The 11,698-nt window shown below is 41.7% G+C and overlaps 1 protein-coding gene across 2 annotated transcripts in view; it reads right to left on the bottom strand.

Annotated features, from left to right (window-relative positions):
- Window positions 1-11,698, bottom strand: part of Senp2 (SUMO specific peptidase 2) — a 45,905-nt gene that overhangs the window by 4,251 nt on the left and 29,956 nt on the right. For both annotated transcript variants that reach the window (XM_013354410.2, XM_005368980.3), the window contains exons 13-15: window positions 10,954-11,157; window positions 10,139-10,218; window positions 1,007-1,091 (exon numbers count right to left, since the gene is read on the bottom strand). In XM_013354410.2, the coding sequence (XP_013209864.1) occupies window positions 1,007-1,091; window positions 10,139-10,218; window positions 10,954-11,157 (369 nt within the window). The remainder of the gene's footprint in view (window positions 1-1,006; window positions 1,092-10,138; window positions 10,219-10,953; window positions 11,158-11,698) is intronic.

Raw genomic sequence — 11,698 nt, 5'->3', positions numbered from 1 at the left:
AAATAAATAAATAAATAAATAAATACTGTAATCATGATACAGCATGTGAGGCCACACACAAACACTTAGCAGAAGAAAGAAGTAAGGCAAGTAAGAGTTCTAAGCAAAACAGAACCCATCAAACATGATGAGGGGTAGGAAAAGAAGGAGCAGCATTTGATTCATTACAAGAATAGTAGTGACAATGATTCATATTATTATAAACTTTAAATATGCCCGAAAATGCAAGCATCTATTTCAATACTGTGGAGGTTACATGTCTTAACAATCAGGGCACCTGATTGCTTGGGATTTCTAGGGAGATGAAAAAGAGATTTTAATCTACTAGGATCACTCCTTGAGAGCTTAGTTATGTCCCTGAAGCAGAAACACAGCTAGGAGCAAGCAGCTCTAAGACATTAGAAAATAAACCCGTATGGAAAAAGCTGTGTGCTCTCATCCCAATCTTGACTTGACGTGACTACAGCCATCTTGAACTATGACCCTAACTGAATCTGAGTTGAACCTGGTCAGTTTCCTAGCACACTACGGCAGGTCAAGCCACTGGAGTGGTATGTATGGGAGTTGTAGGACCAGACTATGACATCATGAATACGCAGAATGTGCCTTTAGTCTGACATTAGCTGGAGAAAAACCAGATCATTGTGGTTAGATGAGGTCTCTTCCACTGTGACCTAACCACTAGACCTGCTGCCACTTTGTGCCAGTTTCTGTGCAAATGGACCATAAGCTGCAGTCTGCTGTCATGGGTCTGCCTGCCTTTGATCTCACAGTATCCTGGGGCCCATTTTCAGACCCGAGACTGGGTTTCCCCAAACAGTTTATACCTAAAGTAAGATGAAAGACAAGAAGCAACTATCTTGGTTACACTGATGGTTATAGGTTTAGAGATACAAACATTAGGACTAAGGTTGTATCCACGAACCCTAGATTCAATCTTTAGTGTGACACACACGCACACTTCAGGAAAATGAGTGAAACAAGAAATACAGACAGCGTCACTTACATGTGGCTTCATGCTGTAGTGGGTCCACTCTAAGAGACTGAGATCTGTATTTCTTTTGGTCTTACTTTCATCCTGCAAATACTGACTAAAGAAAACAAAAACAAATAATAAATTTATCAATGGAGGCCCAGGAGACCACCCACTGTGATTAAAAAGGACCATGTGATGTTCAGCAGGGATGTCATTCTCAAATCTGATTCTAATTTGGGGGTGGGGGTTTCAAGACAGGGTTTCTCTGTAGCTTTGTAGCCTGTCCTTGAACTCACTTTGTATACTAGACTGGCCTTGAACGCACAGAGATCTGTCTCTGCCTCCCAAAAGCTGGGATTAAAGGTGTGTGCCACCACCGCCTGGCCTGAATCTATTTGTTTTTTTAGAAATATAATTACATTTTTATTTTTAGGTTGTCCTTTCCTGCTAGTACAAATTATATATGTTAAAAGATATCATGCATGCTTACTTTAGAACAACAACAAAAAACCCCTAAAACAGCCACTCAATTACCAACTGGCTATGTATTTTTCTAGTTCTCTATATCATCTGTAATATACACAACTAAAGAATTCATCGTATACTGTATTGAAAAGTACTGCTCAAAGTAGTGAAGTGCTCTAGAGGCTGAGGAAGGAGTCTAAGTTTGAGGGAAGTCTGGGTATGTAACAGAACAGTCTCAAACAAGAACACTACCTTAATCTGAAAGAGACAAGGTCGGTAAGGAACTCATTAAACCAGGAAGAGCTGGACAGGGAAGCAGGCAGGACCGCTATGCTGCAGAGTCCAGCTGGAAGCCCTCTCCAATAGGTGTGTGGCCTGTCTAATGAAGCAGCCCAGGAGGGAGCAGCAGAGGCTGCAGGAAAGGGCTGCACAGACCTGCAGCACAAGGAAAGGCCACAGTGGGGTGCAGGGGTTCAAGGGAACTACCAGAAAGAACCTGCTACCTCTACTCCTCCACAGGCCAGAACCCCAAGTATAGTGAAGCTACAGAGACAATAGTTCCCCGCAGCAGTGCCCACTTGTCCACACAGCACCACAGGGAACTTTAACTGGAGCCAGCAAAATCTGAGCACTTCACCTTTCGATTCAGCGCCGCTGTGAGCAATTCAATCCATGGGTATTACTTTTACCTCTTATTTTCTATGATTCAATTTCAACTCTGGCATGCATGTCTCAGGATGGTTTTGCTTTTGTTTGCTGAGGTTTTAGGACTATGTTTCTCCACCTGGTTTACCAGAAGACACTTTTTAAAAATTTTTATGTAGGGGGCTGGAGAGATGGCTCAGCGGTTAAGAGCATTGCCTGATCTTTCAAAGGTCCTGCGTTCAATTCCCAGCAACCACATGGTGGCTCACAACCATCTGTAATGAGGCCTGATGCCCTCTTCTGGCCTTCAGGCATACATGCAGAAAGAATATTGTATACATAATAAATAAATATTTTAAAAAGTTTTTTTTTTTAATGTGTACCACTGTTTTGCCTGCATGCATGTCTATGTGAGGGTGTCACATGTACAGACAGTTGTGAGCTGCCATGTGGGTTCTGGGAATTGAACCTGGGTCCTCTGGAGGAACAGCCAGTATTCTTAACCACTGAGCCGTCTCTCCAGGATCTCCCCACCCATAGAAGGCATTTTTTTCTCTTTTCTTCTACTGTGTTTCATACACTCCCCCTCTTTTCTTAACCATATCCCCTCCTTTTTTTAAAAGATTTATTTATTTATTATGTATTCAGTGTTCTGCCTGCATGTATCCCTGCAGGCCAGAAGAGGGCACCAAATCTCATTAAAGATGGTTGTGAGCACATGTGGTTGCTGGGAATCGAACTCAGAACCTTTGGAAGAGCAGGCAAAGCTCTTAACCACTGACTGAGCCATCTCTCCAGCCCCATCCCCTCCTCTTTTATTGTCTATAATATTCTATAGTTTTAATGCTCTCTAAAAACTGTGGACCCCAATAGTACCCCAATGCTCCCTTCCTTTTTATTTTACCCACCTTGGTTTCTTTTTACTTCCAAGTCCATCTAATACTCAATCCTTCTACTTCCCCACCTTACTTCTCTCTCATCGATCTGATTAACTAAGATCTGCAAACACTCCACATTACCCTTGGTTGTTTCCCGATAGAGCTACTGAAGTCTAAGGATCCATGAAATAAGGTGAGCATGACAACTGCACGGTGGGAACAGCAAACAGCTGTGGCTGTCCTAGCTCATCTCTTCCTCGGGATAATATGGAACTCACAGTAGGCACCCAGACTCCCAGACTGAGGAGCTATTTTCTGAACTACACACTCATCACCACCACACCCAAGTTCCACCTCAACACTGCCAATACTTCAGCTAAAAGAATATAGCTGATTAGAAAAAAGAAAGCAGCTTGGTGTGAAGGCGTAGGCCTTTAATCCCAGCAATTGGAAGGTAGAGGCAGGAGGATCTCTGTGAGTTCAATGTCAAGATAGTTCCAGGGCAGTTGGGGTTATGTAGACAGATTTGGTCTCAACAAACAAACAAACATGACAAAAAAAAAACCCCTCCAAAACCAAAAAACACACCAACAAAAACAAAAAGATTTAAATTAATAATAATATAGAAAAAAACAAGCATGCAAAGAAATAACACCAGATGTGTAAATCCCAATGCACTACCAAAGAACAGGGAAAGAGCCAAGAAAGCATCAGTCCTGTAGAATGGCTGACTATTCAGTAACGGCGTCAGTAACAACCCCAGACCTCAAGACGATGATTACAAACACATTCAAGGATGATAACAGATGAAAGGGTACAACAGGGAACCAGATGTAAGGCCATGCACCTTGAGTTTTCACAAAGATGCCCAACACACAAAAAAGACAGCTGTTTTCAACAAACGGTACTGGGAAAACTGGCTAACTACCCTCCCCTGCAAAAACCCAACCCAAATTCTTGTATGTCTCAACCTGCACAAAAATCATTTCCAAATGGACCCAGGGCCTCAATCTAAGACCTGAAACTCCGAAACTGCTAGGGGAGAAAGGAGTACACTGGGGGCAAAGGTAAAGACTATCGAACTAGGAGTCTGATGCTTAGAAATAAGGTCCATCATCCATAAGTGTGCTCTATGAAACTAAAAAGCTTCTGTACAGGAAAGGAAACCGTCAATTAGGTGGAAAACAGCCTCCAGAATGAGAGAAAACTCCTCAGAGGACCAGTTTCTGGAACACACATGGAATTCGGAACTACACATTGAGAAAAACCAACTATTACAATGGTACCGAACAGAGAATTCTCAAAAGAAGACGCTAGCTAGTAGTATGCACGTAGGAAGTGTTCAATATTATTAAAACTACTCTGTGAGCTCACCACAGTCAGAACAGCTATGGGAAGACAAATAACAACACATCCTGGTGTGGATGCAAGGAAAGAAAGGCTTACTCCTCGGTTGGTGGAAAGGTAAATTGGTGTAGGCACTATGGACATGAGTGTGGAGGGTTCTCAGATGGCTACACATACAACTTCCACGTGTCCCAGCTATACCACTCCTGAGTGTGTACCCTAAGGACTCTCTATCCTAGGAGAAGCCTGCACATTCGTGTTCACTGCTGCTCTCTTCACAATGGCCACGAAGTGGAATCAGCACACGTGTCCATAACTGATGACAAAGATGTGCTACACATACACAATGGGATTTTACTCCACAGCAAGGACAAATGAAATCGGGAAATTCACAGGAAAATGGATGGGACTAAAAAAGTTACAGTAAGTGAGATCACATAGGCTCAGACAAACACTGTATGCCCTTCTCACACATGTGAATACTAGCTTTTAATTTTTATATCTGTGTGTTTAATTTGGAGTTATCTGTAAAATTCAGGAGACTTGAAAGGACCTATGAGAAGGGCAGGGGCTCTGAAAGGAGCGTATTGAGAATGCCTGGGAGGAGTTGGCAGAGGATATGAGCAAGACAAATCATTTACATTCGTAAATCATCAAAGAATAAAAGATACTCTATAGGAAAAGACCTGGCCTTGTCAACAATAAGCTAACTCACTGTACAATTTGCCTTTTCTCACTTGAAATTAAGAAACAAAGTAGACTGGACTAGAAAAGTCACAGTAGTGAAACGTCTTCTTTAAGGCAAGAAAACAGTTTTAAATTCAAGGAGGCTAAAGAGATATTAAGTACACGTCTGAGCTCCTGGGCCTGTGTTTAGAAAATGTGTGGCATGGGCATGTGTGCCTGTAATCCTAGCACCAAGAAGCAAACACAGGAGGAGCCATGGGTTGTGCTGTCCAGCCAGTCTAGCCTAATCAGAGAGCTCCAGGCCAATTAGAGAGCCTGTCTCAAAGCAGGCAGAGGATGCTTATGAGGACACTTGGGCTGTGTCACAGACACCAGTTCCTATGTGTGGCCATACATACACGAACATTCACTAAAAAAGACTTTACTGATATATAACTTCCTAAGCATGGGTAATATCATTGCAGTTATAGAAGAGAATTCCTTATTCTTGGGAGAAGTATTTTTGTTTTTTGTTTTTAAGACATGGCCTTACTGTGTTGATGAGGCTGGCCTTGAACTCAGAGATCCCTGTGCCTCTGTATCCCAAGTGCTGGTATTACAGTGTGTCCACCACAACAGGCTATAAAGATTTTAGAAAGTATTTGTGTATGAGTGTTTGCCTGTATGTATTTATGTGTATCATGTGTGTCTACTGCCACTGAGGCCAGAAGAGGGCACTGGATCCCCAAAACTGGAGTTACAGAGAGTTGTGGGCCACCATGTGGATGCTGGGAACTGAATCAGGGACCTTTGCAAGAACAAGTGATTTTAACCACTGAGCTATCTCTCTGCCTCAGGAGATATATTCTTAAGTACTATAAGTAATTAATTTTAACCTCAATTTTAATTTTAATCTCAAAGTCCTCAAATTCTACAAACCAGACCTTCTAACTTGAATATAGAATAAAATTATGCAGGACTACGATACAGATTCTCAACTGGAATAACACTGTCCCCAACAGGGTTGAAATTGCTTTCAGGAGGTAAGAGTTTTATGTGTCTTAATGCTTTATAGCCTTCTATATGAGTCCAACAAAAAGAAAAAAATCTTTTCTCTTTTTTTTATAAATTTTTAATTTTTTAATGATTTATTTAACTTTATTTTATGTGCATTGGTGTGAAGGTGTCAGATCTCATGGAACTGCATTTTCAGACAGTTGTGAGCTGCCATGTGGGTGCTGGGAATTGAACCCGGGTCCTCTGGAAGAGCAGTCAGTGCTCTTAACCGCTGAGCCATATCTCCAGCCCTGAAAAAAATCTTTTCTATTTGTACAAAAGTCCAGACTGCCTCCAATCCAAGAGCCTCCTGTCTCAATCTCCCAAATTAGGATTAAAGGCATGAGCTACCATGCCAGGCCGCAAATAAGTCTTTTTTGTTTACTTGTTTTTTGTTTTTTGAGACAGGGTTTCTCTGTGTAGCTCTGGCTGTCCTGGAACTTAATCTCCAGACCAGGCTGGCCTTGAACTCACTGAGATCTGCCTCCCAGACATGCACCACCATACCCAGCTAACAATAAGTTTAATCCTTAGTATTAGGTACTCTTACAACGGGGAATTAAATTTTTCTCCTAATGGAAAGAGACAAATACCACAAACACGGGGGCTGGAGAGATGGCTTAGTAGTTAAGAGCACTGACTGCTCTTCCATTTGATCCAGGTTCAATTCCCAGTACCCTCATGGCAATTCATAACTGTCCATGGCTCCAGTTTCACGGTGTCCGACACCCTCATACAAACATGCAAACACCAAGTCACATAAAATTTAAAAAAAAAAAAGATAGCATAGCTCCTCTGGCAGTCTTTAATCCCAGCACTTCAGAGGCAGAGGCATGTGGATCTCAGCAAGTTTGAGACCAGCCTGGTCTACAGAGTGAGTTCTAGGACAGTTCGGGAACCCTGTCTCGGGTGCCCCGCCCCCCCAGGCATAACTACTTCATTGTGCTGACTGGTTGTACATGCAAAGCACATCAACATGACACAAGCTAAAGTTAGCGACGAGGAAAGAACCATTAAGAAAGTGCCTCCACGAGATAGGGAGTTTTATTAATTAATGATTGATAAGTGAGGACCCAGCCAATTGTGGGTAGTGCCTTCCCTGATGTAGTAGTCCTAGGTTCTAGAAGAAAGCAGACTGAGAAAGCTGTGTAGCGTAAGCTGGTATGCCCCTCCATGGCCTCTGCGTCAGCTCCTTCCTCCGGATCCCTCACTGTTTGAGTTCTTCTCCTAGATCAGTGATGGCCTACAATGTGGAAGTATAAGCTAAAGAAACCCTGTCTTCCCCAAGTTGGTTTTGGTCATGGTGGTTGTCACTGCTGTTGAACCCCACAGTTGAATCTTTTAAACCTTTGGCAACTACAGCAAATGTAGCTCCTGCTTTTAACGTTAGTAAGGATGAACAAATAAGCTATATTCAGTTTACAAGAGCAATTATTGGGATAATTGGTGTTCTTAAAGGTGTAGTGCCACCCCACCCACCCCCAGTAGACATCCCATGTTCCAGAAGAAAGCCATGTATCCAAAAGTTGTGGGCAGCACAAATTGGTTGTTAATATTTTATTGTATTTACCTTCCTCTTTGAAAGGTTCCTGGACATTGCTAATCCCCTCCCGCCCCCAACACACACACACAACACACACTGTTTAGTTTTATTTTCTGTCTGAGTGAGTGTTTTGACAGTGTGTTTGTATATACCTTGTGCCCATTGAGGCCAGAAAAGGATATGAGAGTCCTGGAAATGGAGTTACATGTGGTTTTGAGCTGCCATTTGGGGACTGGGAACCGAGCCTGGGTCCTCTATAAGAGCAAATGCTTATGAATCCATTGAGCCATCACTCTAGCCCCAAAGATATATTTTTATTTTATGTGCATTGCCATTTTGCCTGCACATGTGTATGTTCCACAAAAAAAAAAAGATTTGTTATGTATACAGTGTTCTGCATGTAAGCCTGCACACCAGAAGAGGGCACCAGATCTCATTACGGATGGTTGTGAGTCACCATGTGTTTGCTGGGAATTGAACTCAGGACCTCTGGAAGAGCAATGAGTGCTCTTAACCCCTGAGCCATCTCTCCAACCTGGAGCTATGCTTTTAAGGGAGGTTTCTAGCAATTACTAACGGAGTCTCTCTTCTCCAAGGTCTTACTTTCTGTGCTTTCAGTTACCTCAATCCAAGATATAAAATGGAAAATTCTAGAAATAAGCATTTCATAATTTTTAGAGTGCACACTGCCCTAAGTAGCATGAGGAAATCTGGTACCATTCACAATATACACTCCTAAATTTCTAAAGTGTTGGTTACAACATGATATGGAGCCACGTGACTAAAGATGACGGTCACAGAACTATGGCCACAGCAGAATGTTTCTCAATGTTCAACAGCCATAACCAAATGTGTAATGAAATAGTTTATACTATGATATTATGAACTAATGCAGTGTTTGGGCCCATGCTACACCAGCAGCAGCAGCACCTGTTTCACTACAGCCTTGGTTCTCAAGACACCACAAGCGTACTATACACTGATTGTTCCATCACACCACCAACCACCAACCAATGCTGACTGACACGCCTCACCTCAGACACAAGACTCCCGTACATTAGCAATTCCACTGTTTTTTTTAACTGTACAGTTTTTTGCTCCTATAGAAACAAATTTGTCTAACTATAGAAAACAGACTTTTACTATTATTTTTCTATCCAGCATAAAAGTATTCAAAGATATCTCTGGGATGTATCATGTTAGAATGTTTGATTTTAAAAACTGCTATTTGTGCTTCAATCTCAGCACTCACGAGGCAGAGAGAGCTAGATCTGTGTGAGTTTAAGGCGAGCCTGGTCTACACAGAGAGTTCCAGGAGAGCCAAGGCTACAAAAAGAAACTCTGTCTTGTGGGGAAGAAAATTGGGGTCAGCAAAATGGCTCAGCTGGTAAAGATGCTTGATGCCAACCCTGACCACTTAAGTTTAATCTCCAGGACCCACTTTTTATTAGAAAATGTTTGATTTCTCAAGTGAAAAGGGAAGTGGGGACTATTTAAAAAGCCCTGCTCTATACCACCCATCTATATGTACTTGCTGTCCTATTAGCAGAATACTTGTGTCCAGGTAACAATTATTTTACTTAATAATGGCCTCTAAAGGTAAAAATAACAATACAAAGGAGGTTCCTGAAACACGGGAAAACAGAGGAACTTTCATCCTTTGGGACAAAGCACGGTCCACACAGGTTGGTTCTGCACTGCCTGTCTTGTTGATGCTCACCTGGACGATACCTGACGAGAATGGAGACTATTGAATTTGGAATATTTGCCTACACAAAGCACACATTTTACTTAAAAAATATCCCTGAGTTCTATGAACCAAGTTCCACTCTCAGAAAATACAGTTATAAGTTGACTCTAGGACTGCAGGCCAAGACTCCCTGAGTATTTCAGAATACCCAGAATTCTAATTTCAAGGAAATCTGATTCCAGTCAGGATTGTGGAGAATATGCCTTACACTGAAACGCCTGCAAAGTTGCCCTCCACAATCTCGCAAACAGAAACTCTCAGCTGAGATAAGCTCCTAAGTTAGTTAGACAACAAGGTGGACATGACGGAGCCCTGAAGAGAAGCACTTCATATCATGACATGATGTGGGAGTGATTTCTTATTAATAAAGAAACTGCCTAGGCCCATTTGATAGGCCAACCTTTAGGTAGGCGGAGAAAACAGAACAGAATGCTGGGAGAAAGAAGCTGAATCAGAGAGTCACCATGATTCTCCCACTCCAGACAGATGCAGGTTAAGATCTTCCCTGGTAAGCCAACTCGTGGGCTATACAAATTATTAGAAATGGGTTAGATCAATATTTAAGAGCTAGCCAATAAGAGGCTGGAACTAATAAGCCAGGCAGTGTTTAAAAGAATACAGTTTCCGTGTAATTATTTCGGGTATAAAGCTAGCCGGGTGGCAGGACACAGCTCCTCCGTTCATATTACAACAATGACACATTACTTCATAACTGCATTAAGACAGGCACCCAGAGCGCCCCAGTATTAAACAGAAGAGAGATCCAGTGGAGGAAAGAGAGCACAGCAGCGAGACTTTCAGACCAGACTTACAGAAGAATCTCACAGATCCTGTGGCCTTTCTGTCCCATAGAATCCAGATATTTAAGACACTTTTTTCTTAGGTCCATCACCTATATGGGAAAAGGCAAAAATTCTCAGGCAGACATCCTTTTCTGCTGTTTGATTTTTTACTGAGATAAAGTCTCACTATGTAGCCCAGCCTGAACTCCAGATTCTCCTCCCCCAGCCTCCTACATACTGGGATCTCAACATGTACTACTATGCCAGTACCACACCATGCCAGAAACATGTAAGCATTAACAGTAGTATGATTTCATTTCTAAAAATAAGAGCATTTAAAACTTTTTAACATATGTAGCAATATGAACAGATTTCAGAACTTTTACTTGAAGTTGTAAAACACACACGGTTTGAGATAAATAGGACAAACTTCAATTCCTATACAAAGGTACCAGTAATCCTCCTAGCATGGGACCTCCCCCTGTACCTTTCCTGATAGAATCAGAGCTCCTTCTAAAGCATGCCTGTAGTTTCCGAAGCTGAACAAGTGAATACCTAGAAAAAGGACTCTACAGAGCTGGCCTTTCTCACTGGAGGAGTGATAACAGCCTTTGCTGCAACTGGGGTACAATTAGCAGTACAATCCTTTTTTAGCATGTGCAAGGTTCAGGAATTGATCCCTAAGACAAGAAAGGAAAGACATGGGAACAGAGAAAAAGGGGGAAGGAAGGGGCCGGAAAAAAGAGAGAAGAGGTGGTCAGGGAAAGAAGGGAAGTGAGGGAGAGAGAAGAGAGAAGGGGAAAGAGAAGGAGGAATCTATAACCAAGCTCCAACAATCAACTCACCACAAGGCTCCAATGCACCTTCCGATGAATAGGTACCAGAACAAGCTCTTGTTCAAAGAGATTTACCCCTTTGGTCCATCTTTTCACTGCTTGGTAACCCCCAGACTTTAATTTAGGATAGAAGAACGTACTGAATGCATGAAGTGCTGGATAGCCTTGCTTTTTACTCCTTTCCACTAAAAGATTCATGTAAAAATTAATGACCTGTAAAATACCAAAAGATTAAAATTTGGAACATGGCAAATACATTACAAAATTAAACTGCTACCTGAATCAGGAAGTGAGATGCTGAGGGAAAAAGACAGTCCATGCAAGAAGTCAGAAAACTGTTCAGTACAAATGAGCAAGACAAGGAAGAATAAGGGCTATGGATTGAACTCAACAGCCTAGTACATGCAAGACCCTGGATTCAATTTCTAGTACTGGACCATCTCCCTAAATGAAAACCAGCAAGTCATGTGACTATAATTTTGAAGCACATGAATCACATTTCTATGCAATAATAAAAAGGCATATGCAACTGTTATGCAGAAAATGAACTATTAACTACAGCACTACATCCAAAATACACCTCAATTCGGTTATATTTCCTGGAAGGAAAGTGCCAAAATGTTTATGAAACCTTTGAACAATAATTTTTTCAAATATAAAGTATTTTTCAAAAACTTTATAATAAGCAAATTTACACTTACATTACATTTACAAATGACAGTATTGCTTGGTGGTGGTACACACCTTTAATCCC

This window comes from Microtus ochrogaster, unplaced genomic scaffold (assembly GCF_000317375.1).
Source record: "Microtus ochrogaster isolate Prairie Vole_2 unplaced genomic scaffold, MicOch1.0 UNK43, whole genome shotgun sequence".
Lineage (NCBI taxonomy): Eukaryota > Metazoa > Chordata > Mammalia > Rodentia > Cricetidae > Microtus > Microtus ochrogaster.
This window is presented reverse-complemented; position numbering and strand designations above follow the sequence as displayed.